The sequence below is a fragment of the Scyliorhinus torazame genome, chromosome 15 (genome assembly GCF_047496885.1).
Source record: "Scyliorhinus torazame isolate Kashiwa2021f chromosome 15, sScyTor2.1, whole genome shotgun sequence".
Taxonomy (NCBI): Eukaryota; Metazoa; Chordata; class Chondrichthyes; order Carcharhiniformes; family Scyliorhinidae; genus Scyliorhinus; species Scyliorhinus torazame.
This window is the reverse complement of record NC_092721.1, coordinates 91,110,565-91,138,353: the sequence shown is the minus strand read 5'-3', so window position 1 is coordinate 91,138,353 and position 27,789 is coordinate 91,110,565. Positions and strand designations below refer to the sequence as shown.

The 27,789-nt window shown below is 47.2% G+C and overlaps 1 protein-coding gene across 4 annotated transcripts in view; it reads left to right on the top strand.

Annotated features, from left to right (window-relative positions):
- The first annotated feature begins 787 nt into the window (after positions 1 to 787).
- The window catches only part of LOC140391683 (ferroxidase HEPHL1-like), a 190,649-nt gene continuing 163,647 nt past the window's right edge, over positions 788 to 27,789 (top strand). For 2 of the 4 annotated variants that reach the window (XM_072476424.1, XM_072476423.1), the window contains exon 1: positions 789 to 1,035. In XM_072476424.1, the coding sequence (XP_072332525.1) occupies positions 884 to 1,035 (152 nt within the window). In that variant the 5' untranslated portion in view covers positions 789 to 883. Of the gene's footprint in view, positions 1,036 to 27,789 lie in introns of all 4 variants that reach the window. The other 2 variants (XM_072476425.1, XM_072476422.1) reach the window with 2 other exon arrangements.

Sequence of the window (27,789 nt, the reverse complement as noted above, 5' to 3'; positions counted from 1 at the left end):
GAAAAGCAATAGAGCCGCACGTTAATTACCAATGATAAGTAAACCATGGAGGTTCTTTCTGCAAGCTCTAAGCTAATTATCCTATCTCTTTTCTTCTTTATCTCCTAATTTACTCATCCTCCTGCTCGTCTTCCTCCATGTTTGCAATTGCCTTTTTTCTCCTGCTTATTCCACAGCCCTGACCCCTTCCAGGGCAAGGTTACGACAGACTTCATTAACCTTGGAGACACTGAACTTTAGCACCTACTCAGATTTGCAGCCATCTAAATTGATGCACAGGATACTGGTAATGTGCTCAATTCGCTCTTGGCAAAAGTCTGCAGCTCTCAGGCCTTGGGTTTTAACCTGGTGTTATCAGCGGGGGAGGGGGATACCACCGATGAGCGCTTATTGCAACATTTAGATACTGGCTGCTTGAATATATTTGTATTTACATGTTGAAATGATGGCACGATCCAGTTTATTTCTTTGCTTACTTTTTCCAATACAACACTTAGGAAAAATGTGAACATTTTAAGCTTATTCCATGTAAGTAATTAACAAAATTACATTTAATCCCCTCGGTTAAAATTCAGTTTATTTCGTATCCAAGAATAAAATTAATCGCGCTTCCAAGTTTAATGAAATAAAGACCATTACAAAATTGTGAAAGAGGAAACTGGGAGCACACGCTGGAATAAAATCACTGTTCAGCTCCATACATTCCACATGTCCACACAGTGAAGGATTGGCTGGCACCTTTTGAAAAGTTGCAGTCACAGTCAGCCACATGACCCACTGACGTGAGGAAAGGGGCGAGAGCTCAATGTGATATTTGTTTGAACATCGCTTCTGGCTTCACAAAGGCGGCAAGCAGGGGAAGGAATGAGGCACAAGTGACCAAATGGGTCCGGTTCAGATTCTCCTCATCCTCAGTCTTTCCGAGATCGCAGCCTCCAGCAGTCGAACTTACTACATCGCAATCAAAGAAGAGGCGTGGGACTACGCACCGAGCGGCACAAACGTCCTGACAAACCAAGAGCTGGAGCAGGATGAGTATGTAGAGAAGGGAATCATTCAGCGGCTCAGAGTTGGTGATTCCAGCCGGCAGCGTTTGTGTTTCTCAACATTTAGTCTGTCATTGTGTGATCAGTGGTGTCTTCAAAATTTGAACTGCATTTGTCGACAGTGGAATGTAATTAGCTCGCTTACACTCAGCGCCTCATGATGTCCTTTTTTTTTTGCTACTTTTTAATATTTGTTCTTTGAATGCGGGCATGGCTGGCACGGCCAGTATTAATTGCCCATCCTACTTGTGAAGGTGGTGGCAAGTCCCAATCTGGAATCGCTGTCTTCCAAGTGATGTAGGTATACCCACATTGTTGTTCGGGAGGAAATTTCAGAATTTAGAGCCAGGGATGATGAAGGAACATTGATGTCAGGATGGTGTGTGATTTGGAGGAGAATCCCAGGCAGTGGTGTTTTTGTGTGTCCGTTCCCCTGTTCTTCTAGGCTGTACAAGTAATGGGGTTGGAAGGCTCTCTAGAAGGGGTTAGACCATAAGACATAGGAGCAGAATTAGGCCACTCGGCCCATCGAGTCTGCTCTGCCATTAAATCATGGCTGATATGTTTCTCATCCCCATTCTCCTGTCTTCTCCCCATAACCGCTGATGCCCTTATTAATCTAGAAACTATCTACCTCTGACTTAAAGACAGTCGGTGATTTGGCCTCCACAGCCTTCTGCAGCAAAGAGTTCCACAGATTCACCATCCTCTGGCTGAAGAATTTTCTCTTTGTCTCAGTCTGAGGTTGTGGCCTCGGGTTGTAGTTTTTCCTACTATGGAAACATCCTCTCCACATTCACTCTGTCTAGGCCTCTTCGTATCCTGTAAGTTTCAATAAGATTTCCCCCTCATCCTTCTAAACTCCAACGAGTACAGACCCAGAGTCCTGAACCGCTCCTCATAAGGCAATCTCTTCATTCCAGGGGTCATTCTTGTGAACCTCCTCTGGACCCTCTCCAAGGCCAGCACTTACTTCCTTAGATAAGGGGTCCAAAACTGCTCACAATACTCCAAATGGAGTCTGACCAGAGCAGTATACAGCCTCAGAAGTACATCCTTACTCTTGTATTCTAGTCCTCTTGACATGAATGCTAATATTGCATTTACCTTCCTGACTGCCGACTGAACCTGCACGTTAACCTTAAGAAAATCTTGAACTAGGACTTCTAAGACCCTTTGTGCTTCTGATTTCCTAAGCCTTTTCCCATTTAGAAAATAGTCTATGCCTCCATTTCTCCTATCAAAGTGCATAACCTCACACTGTTCCACATTGTATTCCATCTGCCACTTTGCCCACTCTCCTAGCCTGTCCAATAGGTATTATTGAGGAAGCCCCCTGCTTCCTCGATACTACCTGTCCCTCTACATATCTTTGTATCATCTGCAGACTTAGCAACAGTGCCCTCAGTTCCTTCTTCCAGATCATTAATGTATGTTGTGAAAAGTTGTGGTCCCAACACCGACCCCTGCATACCGCCATCTGCCATCCTCAAAAAGACCCCTTTATCCCCACTCTTTGTCCTCTGGCAGTTAGCAAATCCTCTATCCATGCCAGTATCTTACCCTTAATAGCATGGGCTCTTAAACGTATATAACAGCCTCTTGTACGCACCTTGTCAAAGGTCTTCGGGAAATCTAAATAGATCACGTCCACTTGTTCTCCTTTGTCTAACTTCCTCATTACCTCCTGAAAGAACTATTAACAAATTTTGTCAGACATGACCACCCCTTGATGCAATCCACCCATACAAATGGTACACACTGCTGCCACTGTGCACTGGTGGTGGAGGGAGTGAATGTTTATGGTGATGTCATAGTCAGAAGAGTTTAATGGGGGCCAGTTTAGTTCAGTTGGCTGGACAGCTGGTTCATGATGCAGAGTGAGGCCACCAGCCTGGGTTCATTTCCTATACCAACTGAAGTTATTCATGAAGGCTCACCTTTTCAAAGGGGAAAGCAGAATATGGTCATCTGGGACTATGGCGACTTTGCTTGCTAGAATCTTACAGCACTGCATGTGGCCTTTTGACCTATCGTGTCTGCGCCAGCCATCAAGCATTTATTCTAATCCCATTTTCCAGCACTTGAATGCGATGGAGTTTCAAGTGCTTATCTAAATGCTTCTTAAATGTTGTGTGGAGGTGTATGGGCTGCCAATGAAACGGGCATCTTTGTGCATGCTGGCGGGCACTATTTGAACGTTGTTGGAGCTGCATTCATCGAGGCAAGTGAGGAGTGTTATATCACACTCTTAGCTTGTGGATGGTGAAAGACTTGGGGACTCAGGTGTTGATTTTCTCAATCCAGAATTCTTAGCCGCTGACCTGCTCTGTCCACAATATTTATATTGTTAGTCCCGTTCAGTTTCTGATCAAAGATAATTAACAGGATGTTGATGGTGTGGAATTAATTGATGGTAATCGTATTGAATGTTGAGGAGAGATAGGCTCTCTCTTGTAGGAGATAGTCATTGCCTGACACTTTGTAGAGCAAATGCTACTTGTCGCTTATTATCCCAAACTCGAATGTTGTCCAGATCCTACTATTTGCAGGACTGACTATTTCATCACCTGAGGAGTTGTGAATGGAGCTGGACATTGCATCAGTGCCGATCCCCCTTCTGATTTTATGATGAAATGGAAAGTCAGTGACGAAGCAGCTGAAGATGGTCGGGCTTAGGACACTATCTGTGTAACTAATGCAGTGATGTCCTTGGACTGTGACAACTGGGCTGTAACATCCACAGCCATCTTTGTTTGTCTAGATACAACTCCATCCATTGTTCAAGTTTTGTCCCTCATTCCCATTGACTTCAATTTTACCAAGACTCCTTGATGGCACACTCGGTCTGTTGCTATCCTCGTATCAAGGCCACCTTATGGGTGGAATTCAGCTCTTTTGACTACATCGTACCAAGGCTGTCATGGCGTCTGGAGTTGAGTGGCCCTGGCACATCCAAAACTTGACCATTGATGAGCAGGTTATTGGTGAGTAAGTCACGCTTGGCAGCATTGATGGCACCTTCTGTCACTTTGCTATTGACTGCAAGTCGACTGATGGTAATTGGATCTGTCCTGCTTTTTGTGAACAGGGCAAATCTGTTGGTTAGACACAAAGTATTTGGTGGAACATTTTGGTCAGGGGCAAGGCTAGTTCAGCATTACATCTGGAATGATGTCAGAGCCATTTTTGTAACCAGTGTGCTCAACCATTTCTTGATATGGAGATGAGTGAATCAAATTGGCTGAGAACTGGCAACTGTGATGCTGGGAACTGAAAAAGAGGCCAAGAAGAATCACCAACTCAGCATTTATGACAGAAAATGGTTGCAAATTCTTCAGTCTTGTCTTTTGCACTGATACACTGGAATCCCCCATAATGTTTGATGGGGATGTTCATGGAGCTCCTTACCCTGTTTTTCTAAATGCTACCACTGGTCATGGCTGGATGGGGCAGGACTGTGGTGCTTTGATCTAATCCAATTGGTTATGGGATCACTTATCTCTGTCTACAGTATGCTACTTCCACTCTTTGGCATGTGTTTTGGCTTCACAATTTCACTCCGGCGTCGGAGGCCGCTCCCAGCCCCCTATTCTCCCGGCCCCAGGGGGGCTAGGAGCAGCGGCACGTCATTTACGCGCGCCGGGCCTTGGTGCCGCGTAAAATCGGCGCTGCGTAAATGACATCACCCGCGCATGTGCGGATGCCGTCCTCCATGCGGCCGCCCCGCAAGAAGATGTCGGATGGATCTTGCAGGGCGGCGGAGGAAAGGAGGTCCTCCTTCAGAGAGGCCGGCCTGCCGATCGGTGGGCACCGATCGCAGGCCAGACCCCTTTTGAGGCCTCCCACGTGCAGGAACCCTCCCCCAGCGTTGCTGCGCTGTTCCCGCCGGCAGCGACCAGGTGTGGTCGGCGCCGGCGAGAACCTGTCGTGTTGGGCAGGCCCTTGGCCTTTCCGGGCCGGAGAATCGCCGCTCGCCCGTTACAAACAGCAAGCCCCGATTCTCCCAGTGGCCAGCCGTGATTCTCGCCGCGCCGGTTTTGGGGGGGGGGGGAGAATCGCGTGAGGGCGTCGTGGCGGTGTGGCGGGACGCACGCGTCGCCCAGGCGATTCTCCCACCCGGCGTGGGGGCAGAGAATTCCGCCCACTGTCTTTCAGCACTCTGCCAGTTAAGCTCAATGTCAGATGATCTGCAGAATCCCTGCAGTGGAGTCTACACCCACCCCCTGGAAGAACACCCTACATAGGCCCACTCCCCTGCCCTAATCCCTTGACTCCACACATCAATCATGGCCAATCCACCTAACCTGCACGTCTTTGTGCTGGGTAAGAAACCGGAGCACCGGGAGAAGACCCACGTAGACACAGGGAGAAAGTGTAAACTCCACACAAGACAGTCACCCAAGGCTGGAATTGAACGCGGGTCCCTGGAGCTGCGAGGCAGCAGCGCTCACCACTGTACCACCGTGCCGCCCTGTCTGACTTTATTCTTATTTGACTTTTCTGTAGTGGTTTGATGCAACTAAGTGGCTTGCTAGGCCATTTCAGGAGGAAGTTAAGAGTCAACCATATTGCTGTGGGTGTAAACTGGATAAGCACGGTACATTTCCTTTTATGAAGGAAGTTAAAGAACTAGATGGGTTTTTTACGACAGTCTGGTAATTTCATGGTTAATACTAGGTTAGTTTTTTAAATTATGTAATTTATGTAACTGAATTTAAATTCCCTAGCTGCTGTGGTGAGATTAAAACTTTTGTCTCAAGTCTTTTTATTCCGAATCCCATAAGATAATCACTATGCTACAATTTCTGGTCTGTCATTACGTTTTTAGTACTACGTTGTTTGACTTTGAGAAGTTGAATAACCTCCCATGTTTATTGTGATGATGAATTGTTTTAAAGGGGACACAATTATTTTCTTTATTTAAAGATTTTTTTTTAGAGTACCCAATTCATTTTTTCCAATTAAAGGGCAATTTAGCGTGGCCAATCCACCTATCCTTGCACATCTTTAGGTTGTGGGGACGAAACCCACCAAACACTGGGAGAATGTGCAAACTCCACACGGACAGTGACCCAGAGCCGGGATCGAACCTGGGACCTCGGCGCCGTGAGGCAGCAGGGCTAACCCACAGCGTGCTGCCCAAAGGGGACACCATTATAATGTTTTTACGCGTTTGTGAATGCATGAATGACCGGTGATGTGTTAAGTAATAGCATCGCATCCCCCTATTTTAAAACTATCGGCTATTTTAAGTATAGGATTACAAAAGAGTTCAAATAATCCAGCAGTTTACCCTGCGGCAGATGTAGAGTACAAAGCATCCCTGTGATAGAGTGAGCATGAAACCATTTCCTTGAAGCAACTCACTTAGCACACCTTGTTAAGCAGCAGTGCTTCTTTAACATTTATTTATGCGTTTTATATTTTGGCAAGGTATGGGTAGGAATTGCAGACAAGTTTTCCCCATACAAGAAACATAGCTCAGTTTCTGAAAATTGTCCTGCAGTGCGGAATTTTTTTCGATTACTCAATAGCTGAACAGTGATCAGTTTGTTCAAATGTTTCCTTGCAACAACTTTACCTTATTTGTGACATTTATCAAGTCTCTCTCATTTTGAAAATGCACAACTCCGCATTTGTATGAAGTAATACTTGGTCATTTTGATGGTAAATCTCTCTTTCTCATCCAGTACAGGAACTTGTCAAGATTGGTGAAATATTGGGAGAATGTTTTTGTATAAGTATATGCAGCAGCACAGTGGTTAGCACTGTTGCTTCACAGCGCCAGGGTCCCAGGTTCGATTCCCGGCTTGGGTCACTGTCTGTGTGGAGTCTGCACGATCTCCCCGTGTCTGCATGCGTTTCCTCCGGGTGCTCCGCTTTCCTCTCACAAATCCCGAAAGACGTGCTCTTATGTGAATTGGACATTCTGAATTCTCCCTCTGTGTACCCGAATAGGCACCAGAATGTGGTGACTAGGCTTTTTTCACAATAACGTCATTGCAGTGTTAATGTAAGCCTACTTGTTACAATAAAGATTATTATTATGCTTAAAAATTAAATAGTTTCTGGTATTTGCAGGTGCAGAATTTTGTGAGGAAGATCTTTCTGACATCGATGATGTTGCCCTCATCGATGAGAGTCAGTAGTGCATTGGAGGAGGGGGTACTTCAGGAATTTATGGGAGGATTCTGGAGGAAGAAATGGTACCGCTGGAGGGGTTAAAGGCCAAGTGGTAGAAGGAGTTCGGAATGGCGCTGGAGGAGGGGGTGTGGTGTGAAGTGTTGCGCAGGGTAAACGTCACCACTTCATGTGTGAGATGGGGTTGATTTAATTCAAAGTGTACGTTTAACAAGGTCAAGGATGAGTCAGTTGTTTGAGGGAGTGGGGACAAGTAGAGCGGCGTGGGAGGGGCCCGGCCAATCATGTTTGCATGTTCTGGTCTTGCCCAGAGCTGGGGAGGTTTTGCGGCTCGTTCTTCACCATGCCAGCAATTCCGTAAATGGATTTGGAGCCCAATCCCCTGGGGACCATATTTGGGGTGTTGAACCTGCCAGAGCTACAGATGGGGTGGATGTTTTAGCCTTCGTCTTGCTGATTGCTCGCAGGCGGGTATTGTTGGGGTGGAGGTCAGCTTCTCCACCCTGTGCCTCAGTATGGCTGAGGGACTTAATGGAATTCCTGCACCTTGAACATCACCTTGACAGGGGCGATTGAGGGGTTCAATAAAAAATGGCGCCCGTTCAGTCTGTATTTCATTGGTCACTGTCAGCTGCTAGGGATGGGGGGGGGGGAGAGGGGAAGGGGAGTAGGGTTTGGGGCGGCTGGGGTGTGCGGGGATGTTAGGGTGGGGTGTGTTTTAATTGTTATGTATAAAATGTTGAAAACTTAATTAAAATATGGCAAAAAAAAAGAATAGTTACAGAAATGTTTGTTGTAGCGCAGCAGCCCACACAAAGCTTGTGAAAATAGGCGGGTAGCCTATTTGAAACATTATGAAGTGGATAGTGCAGCGCTCATTTTAAAAGTTACCAGCTCCCATAAAGCATCTTAAAAAAAATAAGCCATTCCCAATTCTGTATTATCTGGCAGCTATTTATACTGTGGAATGAATTGTGGGCAGATGCTTTGGGGGAAATGTGAAGTAAAGGACATCATTGTTTCCAATGGCTGACAAACAATGAAAGAATTGTCAGCTGAGTTGTACAAGTCACAGGTTAAAGTTGTAATTTCAGTTCCCTTTGAAACAGCCACAGTGTCTGCAGAGCTTCATAAATTGGCACAAACTGAAATGAGATATATGGGACGATTTGTTACGATCTGGAATGCACTTCCTGAAAGGACGATTCAATAGTGAGGAGACTCCGAAGTAGAAGATTTGAGTAGCCACTTTCAAAAGGCTACTTTGAAAAGCAAGCAATTGCAGTGTTATGAGCAAAGAGACTAATCAGATTATTATGAAGCACCAACACAACTGTGATAGACCTCTATCTGCGTTGTGCTATATGTGCTCCCTGTGCCACATAAGTGCCAGGCAGTGACCATCTCCAACAAGAGAGAATCCAAACGTTTCCCCTTGACACTCAACATCATTACCATCACTGAATCCCCACTATCACATTCTTGAGGGTTACCATTGACCAGAAATGTAATTGCATCTGCCATATCAGAGGTTGGGAATTCTTATTTTCTATTTAGCATTTAAGGGATGTGGGCTTTGTTGGCTAATCCAGCATTTACTGCCCATCTCTAGAGGACGGGCAGGAAGGTGGCGTTGAGGCCGGGATGAAATCAGCTCTGATTGTATTGAATGGCGGAGCTGAATTGCCTACTCCTGCTCCTAGTTCTTGCGTCCTTTAAATTATCCTGACTTGGAAATATATTGCCATTCCTCACATGCCTCTGATTCAAAATTCTGGCACTCCCTTCCTAGCAGCACTGTGGGTGGCCCTACACTAAATCTACTGCAGCGGGTCCTGAAGGCGGCTCACCACCACCTTTTCGGGCAATTAGGGGGGGCAATAAATGTTGGCCTAGCCAGCGATCCTGACACCTTGTGAATGAATATAAAGAAAGTTCTATATACTCCGGAATGGGTGCAAACAGGCTTCCACTAGGGAGTCTTAAGAAGGGGGTGATTTGTTTTCTTAAAATAAAGCCATGGATGAACTAATATTTATGTTCAAAATATTGAAGCAAAATTAATTTTCACAGCTTTCCTTTAGTAATTGCAGCATAGGTTGCTTGAGGCTGGGAGGTGGGGAGATGTTTTAAAGCAAAGTTATGCTGATCCTTGAACATTTCTTGGATATTGTTTAGCAGCAGCAAAACATTTACAATAGTCTAAGAATGAAATGGTGAAAATCACTTCATCTTCAGGACTTCTTGTTCCACAATTAACTGAAGAGCTAAGCACCCACTCACAATTCATGCCTGCAGTGAAGTTAAACCTTTCCATCAAATTCGCAGCCTTGATCTGAAAATACATGTGGCCTATTGTACCTCAGCCTGTCAAATCACACTCCAATTTGACCACATTGCCGTTGGTCCACAAATAATATTAATAATGCAATCCATCAGAGTAAAATTGGGCTAGATTTTCAACATACCCAGATGACAAACCGCTGGGTTTTATCAAACTATTATAGAAACTCTTTGACTTTTTTTGTTTTTATCAACTAAAACAAATAAAAATAAGCAGTTTCCAAAATTGATGATAATCAATCCACAAAGCTGCTTTACATTCGGATGGCAAGCTGAAGATTCACCCCATTGTGTCTCATGCTAGAACAGGAACCATCAAACGTCTCCCTTAACTACGATGCACATTAAAACTAGTCTGCTCACTTTCTCTGAAACGGCACACTTATGCAGGATACATGTGGCATGCGTTAGTGTTTATATCTGTACAAGTGTACTTATGGGCTTTAGGGGATGTTTATTGACCATTCTTAACTGCATTGCAAAGGTGAGGGGGATCTTATTCTTGGACTGCTGCTGTCATTGTGGTGATACTCCCAGATGGAGTTAGGAGGGTAATTCTAGGATGTAGGTGTTGACTAAACAATAATAAAGTGATGGCAGTGATATATATCCAATGAAGGATTTGAGAGTTTCTCCAATGGATAGGTAGGCAGAGTGACATGTTAAATCTACCCCTATTTTACTCTTGTGTTCATATCTAAGTGATTTTACAGGCTGAGACATTGGAGAGGAACTTGTAACGTTTCCCATAACATTGCTGTATTTGCTGGTGGAGGTCCCAATATCGTTGGGCTATTGTCAAAGTAACCTAATCCGACAGTGCGTCATTTTTTAAAGAAAGCAATTGAGTACCCAATTATTTTTTTCTAATTAAGGGACAATTTAGTGTGGCCAATCCACCTACCCTGCACATCTTTGGGTCATGGGGTGAGACCCACGCAGACATGGGGGGAATGTGCAAACTCCACACGGGCAGGGATCAAACCCCAGGTCCTCCGCACTGTCAGGCAGCAGTGCTAACCACTGTGCCACCGTGCCGTCCCCTCATACGGTGTATCCTGTGGTGTCAATTGTACATGAAGCAGCCAATCATTTATATCCAGATGACATGGATGTTCTCAAATGGCAGGAATAATAAGACACGTGCAGCACCAGCGTACTTTGTGAGGACAGAGAATTCACAGCAATGGGGATTGCTTTTAGTTCTCTCCGACCCTTGACTTAATGAATGTTAACCAGCAAAAGCAATATTAGAGGCTGGATACCCTGCATCAAAAACACACTGGGCTGGATTCTCCATTTGGGAGACTGTGGGCTGGATTTTCCAATTCTGGGGCTATGATCTGAGGCCATCGATCCGGCGCCAGAGCATCGTGAAAGCGCCGCCGCCCCTGATTCGGTCGGGAAATGTGATTCTCCGGCCGTTTGCCAAATGCGATGTCAGTGACCGGAGAATCCAGCCCTGTGTCCTGCTGGAACTGAACAGCGTGCAATTCGCGTTCCCGTTAGGGGCGTTATTCGTTCCGCGATTCCGGACATACAAATGGGCCAGTACACTGCCGGCATGAATTGGAAGCATATCCCAGCCCAGCGGACAGTGTAACTAATGGGGCCCTGGAATTCCTGCTAACGCCAACTGGAGCCGCTTATGAGAGTTCCACTCACCACACACTCATTGCAGCCACTGAGATGGAGGAATCTGAAGCGGACCCACTACTCAATGCCAGTGAGGAGAGGAGGGACATCCCCTTCCCCAGGGTCACAGGCTCATGCCTGCAATCTTGACAGTGCTTGGGAGGAGGGGCAGAGGCAGTCAGTGCTGCCAGCCTCACCAGGAGGAGACAGCTCATGATCTTTTCAAAAAAATATTTTTATTGGTATTTTCCAGTTTTTACAGAGTTAACAGCTCAAGTGTATCTGGTATTTACAAACTGATTTGTGTCTTATTTACAATGGTTTTTACATGTGGTCCTCCCCTCCCCTTCCCTCCCATCTCTCGTTGGTGGTTTAGTTCCACTCTTAGTGTTGCCGCCTGCCCAGGCCGCCCTGTATTGTGCTCCGCTTCTTTCTGCTGGGGCTTTTCGTTTTTATTGTTGGGGTGAGGGGCTGGTGGCCCTTCCCCGTCTTCCCCTTGTCCCCGTGCTTTGTTTTGTGCTTGCCTTGGGTTCCCTTCCCTCCCCTTCACCCCTCCCCCATGCTCCTTTCTCTTGTGTGTGTGTGCGCCTTCCTATGACTTCCTCCCTCTCTTTCTCTCCACCCCACACACACACTTCTGAGATGCTATTGGTGTCAACCAGGTCTTGGAACAGGCTGATGACTAGCCCCCACTCTTTGTGGAAGCCCTCGTCCGACCCTCGGATGGTGTATTTGATCTTCTCCAGGTGGAGAAATTCTGCCAGCCAGTCTGCAGCTGTGGGTGGTGCTGCTGATTTGCCAACCAAGCAGGATTCTCCGGCGTGCGATTTAAGGAAGCAAAAGCCAGGCGTTGGCCCTCTTCCCCATATGTACTTCTGGCTGGTCCAATACCCCGAAGACTGCCACTCTCCGGCACGGCTCCACCCTCACCCCCACAACCCTGGACATTGCCTTGAAAAAGACTGCCCAGAACCCAAAAGGTCTGGGACATGCCCAGGACATGTGGGTGGCTAGGCTACCCTGACATTCACATTTGTCTTCCACCTCTGGGAAGAACCTGCTCATTCGGGTTCTGGTCAGGTGCACTTTGAGCTGCATGAGGCTCAGTCTAGCGCAGGAGGAGGTGGGGTTGGCCCTGCTCAGCGTTTCGCTCCAGAGTCCCCAACCCACTTCCACCCCCAATTCGTCCTGTCATTTCCGTCTAGCTTCACCCAGTTGTAGCCTTGCCCTGTCCAGCAACCACCCATATATGCTCCCACAGTTTCCTCCCCGCCTTGCTGGCCGTGCTGATTAGTTTCTGGTGGACCATCCTCCCTCTCAAACTGAGATTGATTAAGTGTTTACCTATGTTCTCCTGGGCCTTGTGCACCAGCATTTGGAGTTGGTAAATGACAGGGCTGGGTGCTGTGTGACGCTTCTTGTGCAAGTGTTTCCTTTGATTATGCATATTCTTGTCCTCTAGAAAGATGAGTAGTCTTGAGATTTTGTGAAGTTAGCACACGTGTGTACAGTTGCTCATCCCATTTGAGAATGTATCATGCCATTATGTTGACATCTACAATATGAATTTACATGAAGGTCTTGAATTGCTTTGAATTGCTCGTACTTTGCGGCATCCAAGTTTGGGACAGGCATTAGGCATTTTGCATAGCAAGTTGTACTGCAGCTGTTTCTTAGTCGGCTTTTTTGGCTCAGTTACATTTTTGGCCTGCATCCAGATCACCTGAATTCTGAAAACAATACCACTCTGTCTAAAATCTGCTTCAGTGCTTGCTGAACCATCTGATATTGAGCAAGATGCCTTTCCGCATCTGATAGAATCGCCTTCCATTCCTGCAGATCGTGGATAAGCATTTGCACCATTTGGTCATTTGAATGGTTCTTGTTTGGATGGATCTTCATTTTCCAAGCATATTGGAGCACACTTGGGGTACAGAAATATGCCAGACTTGTTGAGCATCAGTCAGTTTTTGAATCCGTCCTAATGCTCCGTTGGCCACTGAGAATTACATGGTTTGCACGTACTACTGAGCACAGGAATGCCATTAGTTAAAGGACAATGAGAATACTTTCAGAAATGTTAGTAACACACAATTGAACTTTGTAGTATGCCAACAACACCTTCTGGATTACATTTAGGATTATTAGGCAAACAGCACCTGTTATTACCAACATAAAAATAAATGTGACTTTTAAAAGGCAAACTTCAAAAGGATGAGAATTGAATAAGTTACCCCGTAAGTGTCACTCAGCTGGAAAAAATGAAGCAAATTTAAAATAACAATAATATTGAGAATGCTGGCTAGCATATGCCAATAAGGCAAGCTAATAGATATTTGACAAGAAGAAGGAATAGGTTAATTAAAATAACACACATGTTGAGGGGGAGAAAGAAGGAAAAATATTCTCGGGAATATAATAATCGACTGCAACAATTTAAATGAGATTGCAATCAGGTCCCAGAGCAGAACCCTTGCTTGATGGATAATACCATTATTTCTTTTTGCTTAAAGACGTGGGTGAACAGTCATAGGACTGCCGAATAACTTTTAGCAAAAGAATAAAATCTCTATTAAACAAGAAAAGATTAACTATAATTCACTACTCGTTCACCTCATCTGTATCTTCACAGGTGTGCACAGATTTGTAAGGATAACACAATTTACAAATTATATATCTTGTACTTATAATGTTCTCGGTAAGTACACAGGCTAACTGTGGTCTGACGAGCCCCACTCTGAAACTCAGTGGCTGATGCCACTCAACACCACTTCTGTAGATTTCCCATCAAATCCCCCCCAGATGCTTATCATACTGAGCTAAATGATCTCACTGGGACTCTGACTTTCACACAAGTGTTTCTAGTCTCGAAGAACATGCTTGAAAGTTCCCCCAAACAATGCTTTCTCTCAGATGTCTTCGCCAAGGATTCACCTCTAGGTTTTCAGTCTCTCCTTTTCGTCCTCCTTTGTTTGGATGGCCACATGTCTTCAAGCTTCACAAATCTCTCCGGTATCTGGCCACGCCAACAGAACACTACTGCTTCATAGGCTGTATTAAGATGTCAACAAACCTCTGATGCCTGGCTTTTCACCTCACTGACTTTAAAACCTGGTTCTTGCAACTGTCTCTTTAATTCAGATGACTTTCCCTGCTTTTTCTGTAACTTCACTGTTCAGGACCTAGTTCAACTTCTTGTTCTTCATTCCTTTAATTTAACTGTCTTTCTGAGACATTCTTTTTGTCCTCACTCCCTATTTGGGGGGTCTTTCTTTTGTTCTTTTGGAAATTCTGCATTTGGTAATTCCATTATCAGTTCAGCTTCTCCTGGCTCTAGCTTAATTCTTTATTTCCGAGGGTGAGCCCCTGGTTGCTAGGCAACAACCTAGCTTTTCTTTGAGATCTGTTTGCTTTCGGGACGTAACTGTACATGCATTTAAACCAAACTGAAGTTAATAACGCTTTTCAAATACAGAAAAACAAAATTAAACTTAAAGTGATAGCCTATTTCTAATTTCTCAAAATACAAATGTAGATCATTTAATGCTACCTATTTCGTGACAGGTGTGGGCTGGAGAAAGACCCAGGAGATGAGATTAAGTAATGATGTTGACACAAACTTTAAAGGTTCTCCCAATATCAATTTTCTTCCTTGAGCTATTTGTAAAACACACCTGCCTTTCACTGCCACTCTTGTTAACTTCCTTAGCTTTCTGCCATCAATCCGGTCTTCAAAATCCCCATATTTACCTTCAGATCTCTCACTGTCTGTCTTTACAACCACTTTTAGCCCCTATTCCTGCAGTTACCATATGTTGCTGATTTACTATGTTTATCTTTCTTCTGCTCTACTGTTTGAAACAACCATCTTGCCCTACATTGAAGAACTTCTCTCTGAATCCTTTTGTCTTACTAGATCGTCCCTCACTTTAAAAATGATCTTAAATATACCTCTTTAGTTACATCCCTTGGTCCCACTTCTATTTCTCCTTGTGCCTGACTTCCAAATGTGAAGTACTGTGGAACGTTTTGCTACAATATGAATTAAAGTTGCTGTTGTTGAGAACTATATTAAGAAAGCACCCAAGTTTGTGCAGAAATAAATAGGCTTAAAGATTACTCGGTGATGCCGAGCAAAGATAGCTTAAGATTTTCAAAAGACATTTTGACATCCAAGTGATGGAAATGAAATAGAGCAGCTTTCTATCATGGAAATAAATGGCCTAGCCTCAAATGTCTGGTTTAACACACTTGGGAACAAATTGCAGACAGGTGAATGTAGTCTCCTATACGGAGTAAATGTGGGGAAACAAGGGAGAAGATGACTGACAGAAAACAACAGTTAATATAAGGCTAATTTCAGTTTTGAAGATCAGTGCACATGATTGGGAGGGATTGGAGGAGTCCATCTCCACCATGTGCAATGGTGTTCTCGGGTTTGCTCCGATGTCTATCCCCGTGGAAAAGTGGCCACCTACGTGAAGCAGCAGATGCAGCATTGTAGGACAGCACAGTAGCATAGTGGTTAGCACTACGACTTCACAGCGCCAGGGTCCCAGGTTCAAGTCCCGCTTGGTTCACTGTCTGTGCGGAGTCTGCACGTTCTCCCCGTTTATGCGTGGGTTTCGTCCGGGTGCTCCGGTTTCCTCCCACAGTCCAAAGATGTGCAGTTTAGGTGGATTGGCCATGCCAAAGTCCCCTTCAGTTAGATGGGGGTTACGGGGATGCGGTGGTGTGGGGTTGGTAGGTTGCTCTTTCCAAGAGCTGGTGCAGACTCGATGGGCTGAATGGCCTCCTTCTGTAATGTAAATTCTATGATTCTATGTAAGTGCGGGCCCTAACCAATGGCCACCTTGCTCGGTTTGCCACTTTATAGTGGATGGAGAAAAAACTCACTTTTTGGCCATTCAATCCCTCACTTAAATGCAGCTAAAAGCTCTCCAGCTCTCAGATAGAAGGGAAGTCTGGGTGGGCTGCAAGAGGGAAAATGGAGAGTGGACACAAGTTGGTGAGGGATCTGTCAAGATGCCCCCATTCTCTCCTACGCCCCCCCACCACTACCAACCCCCCCAGTCTTAGTCAGACCCCTGCATATGCTAACTCCTGTCCTAATACCTGAGTTTGCCCCTGCACAGGGGCACGTGAGGTAGTCTCTGGTCAAAATGCCGAAAACGTTGGCCATGAGCATCTGAGCAGTCAGGGCGGGGGAGCAAGTCACCTATCTGCAGTCCTGCTGAAATCCTAGAGATTGCACCATGTAAGAGTAATGGGACAAGGAAGGGAAATCATTTGTAGTTTCAACAGAGAAATCATTTGAGTGTTTCAAAGTTTGTTTTATTGTCAATGTTTATGCTCCATCAACTTTATTTCAAAGCTCCTTTGTTGCCTGTGCAACAGGAACAGGAGGTGAAGAAATTCAGGGCTGTGGTGACCTTCTTGTCAAAGGTAATGTGGCAGATGAGAACACCTGGCATATTTGGCAGGAGGATATCCTCCAGGTGTCCGCAATGACCTGCCAAGTAAATCTGAGCCTCCGAGGCCCTGTTGCTCCCTAATGTGAGAAAGCAAATCCTCTATTTTTGAGAATATCACCTCCTTTGAGCTCGAGCTCTGTGTCCATCCCCTCTGTTGTGTGGAGTGGCAGGTAGCCGAGGAGAAGGCAGGTGCTGGAGGTGCTCCTGTTACTGTTGATGTTGCTGGTCCCGCTCCTCTTCCTCATCCGAGATCTAGCGCGACACAAACAGCTCCTGTATTCCTGTGAAGGCTGATCGCTGGCAAGTGTAGATCAAAGTTTCAGGTAACTGAAAAGATCTCCAGTGTGATAGAAATGACCGCCAAAGCTGTGAAGACACACTCTCTCAGAATAAATCTTGCGAGAAAAAGCTTTTCGCTTCCACAGAGGTACAGCTGATATAGAGGAGGATTCAAAGGTTTCAACCTGTCGATTGCTCAGCCCTGTCATCCCTGCTGTCTTCCTACTTTTGTTTAACCAGGTGGGTTCAGCTTGGTAAACCCAGGGACTAACAGAATCCAGAATTCCAAGGTTGAAGATGCAGCCTGTCCTGGCTATTAAAGTATATCAATTGCAGATTTCCCACACGTGCTAACACACACTTTGGGTTCAGTATGGAAGTCGGTGGATTCCTGCTGACTTCTCAGCTCACTGATATTTTTGTTTCTTTAAGCTCCCACATACACTGACGTCTATCCACCCAGCTTTAAACACAACAATTCCTGCTGCACTATCATAGCCAGTAAAAAGCATGTTAGAAAAGTGAAAGAACGTAGTTGCCCTATTAATAGGGCAGTTAAAATGGAGCAGGCAACTTATGCACCCTCTTCTTACACTGCTCTTATCAATGTCATAATTAGCAAGGGCACAGATACCCACTGAGGGCCTTCTAGAAAATGTATATCAGCCTCTAATTGCATGAAAGGTCTCAATTATATTTTTTGATATGAGCCTGAATAGGACACTGTTGTGGTTTCCCTGCCTGGCAAAGCTATCGGGAACTACATTGGGGACTAGGAATGCAAGAGTAATATAAGCTTACAAACATTCTTTACAGTTTTAGTCAGGAGGAGAAAATGTAGGTTTAGGTCTGGAGACTCGGATCCCTTCCAATATGCTACAGACAAGACATCAGTCATGGTCTGGTGCATGATGCACAACATTTCATTAAAGAGAGACTCCCATTTGGAGGAGGAGGGAGAACAAGACACTGGGCATTATCAGATAGAGGTAAACCTGGGAGGAAGAGCGGAATCAGCAGTGGAAAGAGGATCCTATCGGTGCCTTGTACCGAAAGATACCAGACATCAGTCAACGGTTCATTGATTCTCCTGAGCTTCTCAGATGCCTGCCTGTGATTTTTAAAAAAAAAATATTTTATTGAAAATTTTTGGCCAACCATCACAGTACATTGTGTATCCTTTACACAGTAATATAACAATATAAATAACAATGGCCAGTTTTATAAACAAGAAATAAATAATATATAAACAAAAACAAAACTAAATGGCAACTGTCTTGTCCCAGATAAATATTCTCCAAAAATATGTTTTAACAGTCCAATATACAATTATCTATAACAACAACCTATACATATTATACTTATATATTAACATCCCTGAGAATCCCTCTGGTCCCCCCCCCCCCCCCCCCCCCCCCATGGGCTGCTGCTGCTGTTGTCTTCTTTTCCGTTCCCTCTATCTTTCTGTGAGGTATTCGATGAACGGTTGCCACAGCCTGGTGAACCCTTGAGCCGGTCCCCTTAGGACGAACTTAATCCGTTCCAGCTTTATAAACCTTGCCATGTCATTTATCCAGGTCTCCACACCCGGGGGCTTGGCTTCCTTCCACATCAACCGTATCCTGCGCCGGGCTACTAGGGACGCAAAGGCCAAAACATCAGCCTCTCTCGCCTCCTGCACTCCCGGCTCTTCTGCAACCCCAAATATAGCCAACCCCCAGCTTGGTTCGACCTGGACCCCCACTACCTTCGAAAGCACCTTTGTCACCCCCACCCAAAACCCCTGTAGTGCCGGACATGACCAGAACATGTGGGTGTGATTCGCTGGGCTTTTCGAGCATCTCGCACACCTATGCTCTACTCCAAAAAATTTGCTAAGCCGTGTTCCAGTCATATGCGCCCTGTGTAACACCTTAAATTGTATCAGGCTTAGCCTGGCACACGAGGACGATGCGTTTACCATACTTAGGGCATCAGCCCACAGCCCCTCGTCAATCTCCTCCCCCAGCTCTTCTTCCCATTTCCCTTTCAGCTCATCTACCATAATCTCCCCCTCGTCTCTCATCTCCCTATATATGTCTGACACCTTACCGTCCCCCACCCATGTCTTTGAGATCACTCTGTCCTGCACCTCCTGCGTCGGGAGCTGCGGGAATTCCCTCCCCTGTTGCCTCGTAAAAGCCCTCAGTTGCATATACCGGAATGCATTCCCTTGGGGCAACCCATATTTTTCGGTCAGCGCTCCCAGACTTGCAAACGTCCCATCTACAAACAGATCTCTCAATTGTGTTACTCCTGCTCTTTGCCATGTTCCAAATCCCCCATCCATTCTCCCCGGAGCAAACCTATGATTATTTCTTATCGGGGACCACACCGAGGCTCCCGTCTTTCCCCTATGCCGTCTCCATTGCCCCCAAATTTTCAGAGTAGCCACCACCACCGGGCTTGTGGTGTATTTCTTCGGTGAGAACGGCAACGGCGCCGTCACCATGTCTTGTAGGCAAGTCCCCCTACAGGATGCCTTCTCCAATCTCTTCCACGCCGCTCCCTCCTCTTCTCCCATCCACTTACATACCATTGAGATGTTGGCGGCCCAGTAGTACTCACTCAGGCTCGGTAGCGTCAGCCCCCCCCTATCTCTACTGCGCTGCAAGAATCCCTTCCTCACTCTTGGGGTCTTCCCGGCCCACAACAAAACTCATGATACTCTTCTCAATCCTTTTGAAAAAAGCCTTCGTGATCACCACCGGGAGGCACTGAAACACAAAGAGGATTCTCGGGAGGACCACCATTTTAACCGCTTGTACCCTCCCTGCCAGTGACAGGGATACCATGTCCCATCTCTTGAAGTCCTCCTCCATCTGTTCCACCAACCGTGTTAAGTTTAACCTATGCAATGTACCCCAATTCTTGGCTATCTGGATCCCCAAGTAGCGAAAGTCCCTTGTTACCTTCCTCAGCGGTAAGTCCTCTATTTCTCTGCTCTGCTCCCCTGGATGCACCACAAACAGCTCACTTTTCCCCATGTTCAGCTTATATCCTGAAAATTCTCCAAACTCCCCAAGTATCCGCATTATCTCTGGCATCCCCTCCGCCGGGTCCGCCACATACACCAATAAATCGTCCGTGTAAAGAGATACCCGGTGTTCCTCTCCTCCCCTGAGTACTCCCCTCCACTTCCTGGAACCCCTCAATGCTATAGCCAGGGGCTCAATCGCCAGTGTAAACAATAATGGGGACAGAGGACATCCCTGCCTCGTCCCTCTATGGAGCCGGAAATACGCAGACCCCCGTCCATTCGTGACCACGCTCGCCATCGGGGCTCTATACAGCAGCTGTACCCATCTAATATACTCATCTCCAAAGCCAAATCTCCTCAACACCTCCCACAGATAGTCCCACTCCACTCTATCAAATGCTTTCTCGGCATCCATCGCCACCACTATCTCCGCTTCCCCCTCTGGTGGGGGCATCATCATTACCCCTAGCAGCCTCCGTATATTCGTATTCGGCTGTCTCCCCTTCACAAACCCAGTTTGGTCCTCATGGACTACCCCCGGGACACAATCCTCTATCCTCATTGCCATTACCTTGGCCAGAATCTTAGCGTCTACATTTAGGAGGGAAATAGGTCTATAGGACCCGCATTGCAGCGGGTCTTTTTCCTTCTTTAGGAGAAGTGATATCGTTGCCTCTGACATAGTCGGGGGCAGCTGTCCCCTTTCCTTCGCCTCATTAAAGGTTCTCATCAGTAGCGGGGCAAGCAAGTCCACATATTTCCTCTAAAATTTGACTGGAAATCCATCCGGTCCCGGAGCCTTCCCCGCCTGCATACTCCTAATTCCTTTCACTACTTCCTCTATCTCGATCTGTGCTCCCAGTCCCACCCTCTCCTGCTCCTCCAAGCTAGGAAATTCCAGCCGGTCCAGGAAGCACATCATTCTCTCCTTCCCATCCGGGGGCTGAGCTTCGTATAATCTTTTATAGAAAGCCTTGAATACTCCATTCACTCTCTCCGCTCCCCGCTCTATCTCTCCTTCCTCATCCCTCACTCCCCCTATTTCCCTCGCTGCTCCCCTTTTCCTCAATTGATGGGCCAGCAACCTGCTCGCCTTCTCCCCATACTCATACTGTACAGCCTGTGCCTTCCTCCACTGTGCTTCTGCAGTACCCGTTGTCAGCAAGTCAAATTCTACGTGTAACCTTTGCCTTTCCCTGTACAGTCCCTCCTCCGGTGCCTCCGCATATTGCCTGTCCACCCTCAGAAGTTCTTGCAGCAACCGCTCCCGTTCCCTACTCTCCTGCTTTCCTTTATGTGCCCTTATTGATATCAGCTCCCCTCTAACCACTGCCTTCAGCGCCTCCCAGACCACTCCCACCTGGACCTCCCCGTTATCATTGAGTTCCAAGTATTTTTCAATGCACCCCCTCACCCTTAGACACACCCCTTCATCTGCCATTAGTCCCATGTCCATTCTCCAGGGTGGACGCCCTTCTGTTTCCTCCCCTATCTCCAAGTCTACCCAATGTGGAGCGTGATCCGAAATGGCTATAGCCGTATACTCCGTCCCCCTCACCTTCGGGATCAATGCCCTTCCCAAAACAAAAAAGTCTATTTGCGAATAAACTTTGTGGACATAGGAGAAAAACGAAAACTCCTTACTCCTAGGTCTACTAAATCTCCACTGGTCTACTCCTCCCATCTACTCCATAAAATCTTTAAGCACCTTGGCTGCAGCCGGCCTCCTTCCAGTCCTGGACCTCGACCTGTCCAGCCCTGGCTCCAGCACCATATTAAAATCTCCCCCCATTACCAACTTTCCCACCTCCTCGGTCCGGGATGCGTCCTAGCATGCGCCTCATAAAATTGGCATCATCCCAGTTCGGGCATATACGTTTACCAAGACCACCGCCTCCCCCTGTAATTTGCCACTCACCATCACATATCTGCCCCCGCTATCCGCCACTATGGTCTTTGCCTCAAACATAACCCACTTCCCCACTAGTATAGCCACCCCCCTGTTTTTCGCATCTAGTCCCGAATGAAACACCTGCCCCACCCATCCTTTGCGTAGTCTAACCTGGCCTAGAAGTTTCAAGTGCGTCTCTTGTAACATAACCACGTCTGCCTTAAGTTTCTTAAGGTGTGCGAGTACTCATGCCCTCTTTATCGGCCCGTTCAGCCCTCTCACATTCCACGTGATCAACCGGGTTGGGGGGCTTTTTACCCCCCCCCTTGTCGATTAGCCATCCCCTTTTTCCAGCTCCTCACGCGGTTCCCACGCAGCTGTGTCCCCCCCCAGGCGGTGCTCCCCCGCCCACCCCACCCCATTCCGGCTTCCCCCCTCTCCCCAGCAGCAGCAACCCAGTAACACCCCCTCCCACCCCCCCGCTAGATCCCCCACTAGCGTAGTTACACCCCCCATGTTGCTCCCAGAGGTCAGCAAACTCTGGCCGACCTCGGCTTCCCCCCCGTGACTTCGGCTCGCACCGTGCGACGCCCCCTCCTTCCTGCTTCCCTATTCCCGCCATGATTATCATAGCGTGGGAACAAAGCCCGCGCTTCCCTTTTGGCCCCGTCCCCCCATGGCCAACGCCCCATCTCCTCCACCTCCCTTCCTCCCTCCACCACCACCTGTGGAAGAGAGAAAAGTTACCGCATCGCAGGATTAATAACATAAAACTCATCTTTTCCCCCCCTTTTTCCCCCCTCTTCGCCCCCCATACTCGCCCCACCACTTTGTTTCAAACGTTCTTTTTTAATAACCCGCTTATTCCAGTTTTTCTTCCACAATAAAAGTCCACGCCTCATCCGCCGTCTCAAAGTAGTGGTGCCTCCCTTGATATGTGACCCACAGTCTTGCCGGTTGCAGCATTCCAAATTTTATCTTCTTTTTGTGAAGCACCGCCTTGGCCCGATTAAAGCTCGCCCTCCTTCTCGCCACCTCCGCACTCCAGTCTTGATATACGCGGATCACCGCGTTCTCCCACCTACTGCTCCGAGTTTTCTTTGCCCATCTAAGGACCATATCTCTGTCCTTAAAACGGAGGAATCTCACCACTATGGCTCTAGGAATTTCTCCTGCTCTCGGTCCTCGCGCCATCACTCGGTATGCTCCCTCCACCTCCAGCGGACCCGCCGGGGCCTCCGCTCCCATTAACGAGTGCAGCATCGTGCTCACATATGCCCCGACGTCTGCTCCTTCTGCACCTTCAGGAAGACCAAGAATCCTTAAATTATTCCTCCTCGCGTTATTCTCCAGCACCTCCAGTCTTTCCACACATCGTTTATGGTGTGCCTCGTGCATCTCCGTCTTCACCACCAGGCCCTGTATATCGTCCTCGTTCTCGGCAGCCTTTGCCTTCACGACCCGAAGCTCCCGCTCCTGGGTCTTTTGCTCATCCTTTAGCCCTTCGATCGCCTGTAATATTGGGGCCAACAGTTCTTCCACGCAACATTTCAAAAACTCTTGTTCAGGGCCCCATGTTAAACTGCCACCTTCCGTCGCCATCTTGGTTCTTGCTTGCCTTCCTTGCCGCTGCTCCAAAGGATCCACTGCAATCTGGCCACTTCCCCCTCCTTTTTCCATCCGTTTCCAGGGCGGATTCCCTTCTGGTTTACCGTACAGTGCTTCTAGCCGTTAGAATTGCCGTTGGGGCTCTTATTAAGAGCCCAAAAGTCCGTTCCACCGGGAGCTGCCGAAACGTGCGACTTAGCTGGTCATCGCCGCACCCGGAAGTCCCTGCCTGTGATTTTACAGACCCTCCTGCGTAATGGTCCTTATTTGACCATGGAGGATCTGAAACTAACGTTAAGCCTAACTGCAGCCGTCAAAGGTGATATAATGGGGTTTAATTTGTTTTTTTAAATACATTTAGATTACCCAATTCATTTTTCCAATTTAAGGGACAATTTTAGCGTGGCCAATCTACATACCCTGCAAACTTTGGGTTGTGGGGGCGAAACCCACGCAGACACTGGGAGAAATAATGGCGTTTAATTTAATATGGACATAGACATAGAACATACAGTGCAGAAGGAGGCCATTCGGCCCATCGAGTCTGCACCGACCCACTTAAACCATCACTTCGACCCTATCCCCGTAACCCAATAACCTTTTGGGTCACGAAGGGCAATTTAGCATGGCCAATCCACCTAACATGCACGTCTTTGGACTGTGGGAGGAAACCGGAGCACCCGGAGGAAACCCACACAGACACGGGGTGAACGTGCCGACTCCGCACAGACAGTGACCCAGCGGGGTTTAATTTTAATCGTGCACACCTAATTATTCACTTCCAATTTAAACCCCCTCAAATAAGTCAAGACAGGAATAGCAAATAATATCAAAAGTTTATTTTGGAAAGGAAAATGCCATATTTATTAAAATACACAGTGGACTTTTCCAAGTAGAAATGTAAATCGATCCGAGCTTGGCTCACTGATGGCGAATTCCCTGAAATTCTGTTCCAGGGGACACTGTGTCTCTTATTAATATAGTTCCTCTTTCTCATGGCTGATAGAATCATAGAATTTAGTAAAAATGATTCTTGAATCCTTCATTTTTACCCTTGAATTAGCATCACCTCATCTTGATTTGAGCCTGATGTTACTAACCAATTGGGCATTGTTGTTACTGGGTTAATTTGGTTGGATTTAACCATTTGCACCAAGTTGCTCCACTGAGCAGAACAACTCTTCATGATGTTTCCCTCATCTGAATTTTTACAAATCCTTATTCATTACCATGCAACTGCTTCAGACGTCCAAGGACAAAATGGAAATTCATGCTCACTCGTATATGATTGCTCCCTTTCTGATGGACAAAGCTTATAGCAGCACTTGAGAAAATATTGGTTTGCAGCAAATTAATGCTTAAGCATCAACCATTAGAATATTACCCAGCCTTAATAACTATCTATTTTATTACTTATTCTTCACTTCTAGCATTGAGGCTCACTTTGTTTAATCATACATTTCTGGCTGGTTAATCGCACAGTAATTCTTGATTGGTGTGTCACTCTGTCGGTTATTTACAGATTATGAAATTACTTCTTTGGCCTGACAGTACAAGATGTTCTCTTGACCTTGTTAGATTACTAGAATAAATATAATGCAAAAACTTCCTGGTCAAGTGAATTACCCAGACCTACTTGCACTAATTCTTTCTAATTCTGGTATTCTGAGTGACTCTGCTGTACTGGCCTGAACAGAGGGTGAAAGGCAGTTGTTTCTCATATGGACATCCGTGACAAAATGAATCCGCGTGGACTCCTGCTGTGAGGGTCCTGTTCCGATACTCTGTAGGGTACACTGCGGTGTGTTGATGCCATGGACGATGATGGTACAGAGGCTGGGTGCAGACTTCTCTAGATCTCTGCCAAAGTGCCGTACCTGCTTTGCATGCCTCTTCTCATGTCGAGGTTAAGACCTAGGGAAGTCAAAGAGCAACAATAAAAAGAAGACACGGGATTTCAAGGAATCGTTCACACTTGATCAGTTAATAGCCTAGAAAATGCAACTCCCCCACCAACTAAACAAATAAGCTAGGTTCACTGAACCTTGTCCAAGCAGGCCCAACAAGACGCAGCCCCTCCTGCCATGTCACTCCCATTCACCAACTGAAACCTTACTGCTCGCAAAGGTAAACCCCCACCCCCCCCCAAAACAAAACATCTGGTGACGGGGATGTGCTGAGTAGTCACACATCAGGTAGCTCTCCTACGAACCTGAAAATAGGCTCTTTTATCCAAAATAGCCCCCTAAAACAGGGGGAAAAAGCTTGCTGTCCCTGCTGCTGTTCGCCCTAGCGATCAAACCACAAGTGATCGTGCTCAGGGCGGCAAAGAATTGGAAGGGGATTCGGAGAAGGAACATCTCGCTCTATGTGGATGATCTGCTTCTCCACATCTCCGACCCGCAAAGCAGCATGGACAGAATCAAGGTGCTCTTGACAGAGTTTGGAACCTTCTCTGGCTACAAACTCAACCTGAGCAAGAGTGAGGTGAACCCACAAGTGGAGGGGCAGAGCTGGAGGGACATTTAAACAGGCCCGACATAAATTCTGCTAGCTGGGGATACAATTCGACCAGGGTGGCACAGTGGTTAGCACTGCTGTCTCACAGCTCCAAGGACCCGGGTTCAATTCCGGCCTCGGGTGGCTGTCTGTGCGGAGTCTGCACGTTCTCCCCGTGTCTGCGGGGGTTTCCTCCGGGTGCTCCGGTTTCCTCTCTCAGTCCAAAGATATGCAGGTCAGGTGGATTGGCCATCCAGTCTATGAACTGGACATGGAAGTTATCAGCCTGGTGAGGAAGTCGAAAAGGACCTGCAGAGATTAAATATACTCCCACTTCCTGGCAGGGAGGGTGCAGACGATCTCGGGTGTGTGCATGCGCCGAATGAGTGGAAACAAAGAGGCACAGAACTAAACCATACCCAACACACAACAATATATGTAGCACTATGCCACTGAGTCTGCAGCCGCCCTTGTGGGGGGCGGGGGGATCGGGCTGCGGGGGGGGGAACCTCATGGGCGGCTGGGGCGGCGATCGGGCGGCTTGGATCCGCGGGCGTACGCCATCTCGGGGTGGGGGGGCTACGTTTTGGATGGCGCTCCGCAGTCTGAGTCCGCCATGCCGCTGCAGGCCGCCGCCGTGCGGGGGCCGTTTCCTCAGCCAGATCTGCGAGCACCTCCCCGGGGCCCTGCTAGCCCATGGCAGGTAGGAGAATTGCTCTTAACTTTTTGAAGGAAAGTCAAGAGTGAAACGCCAGTGTTTTTACGCTGGCATGGGGACCTAGCCCCATTTTTGGAGAATCTAGCCCATGATCGTGCGACCGAAAAGTCACTGAAGAGCGCTGACTTTGCCTTATTCAAAGCTACACGCTGCTTTTCAAATTCTCTTCCGACAGCTTGGTATATCTGAATGATGCTTCCTTCCCCCCCTCGAGTCTCGATTCACTTTGGCCAATTGCAGAATCTTTTCCCTCTCCTGGAAGCTGTGGAATCCAATAATCACCGCCTGTGGCGGCTTATTCGCCCCTGGCTTCTGTCAGGATACTCGGTGGGCCCGATCCAACTAGAGGGGGACGATGCGCTGCCCCTCCCCCAAAAGCTTGACAAACATCTGCGAAAAGTACTCAGTCAGCTTCGCCCCACCCCCCCCACCACCCCTTCCGATCACCCCATGATTCTGGCTCCTCGTCCTGTTCTCCAAGTCTTCCACCTTTGCCCTCAGAGTCTTGTTCCTTCCTCTCTGCCAGCAAAATCTCACCTTCCAACGAGGTGATTCAATCGCCATACCCCAACAAAGCCACCTCCACACCCTTCAGCGCCTCTCCATGCTTCTTCACTGTCTCCAAGGTTTTTCCAGCATCTCCCAAATCGGGCCAGTCCCACCTCAATTGACTGCTTAAAGGTTTCCATCATCACCCTGTCCTGCACCTCAAAATGCTTTGCAAAGTGTTTTTCAAACTCCTGCATCATCACCCCAGTCAGCATTTCCATGGTGATATGAGAAGCCACACCCATGTCCGGGTCTGCTGCCTTCCCTCCTGCTGAGCTCCGTGGGCCTTCTGGCTCCATCACCCCCTGTAATGCTACCACCAACCTTTTTCATTGATTTCAACATATTTTCACCGACAAATTCCTTGTCCCATACGAGGGGCTGGTTTTGAATGCCCAAATCCCTGGGAGCTGGGTTAAAATGTCCAAAAAACAAAGACCATGGCCTGAGCTACCTTGTGTGTGACCTTGCCACCGAAAGCCCCATCTCTTCTGAGTTGAATGTAGGAATGCAAATAATATTCAGACACGCTCTTTGGGTCTGTGCAGGGGCAGTGATTTCCAGGGCTCGTTGTTCTGTTGTGG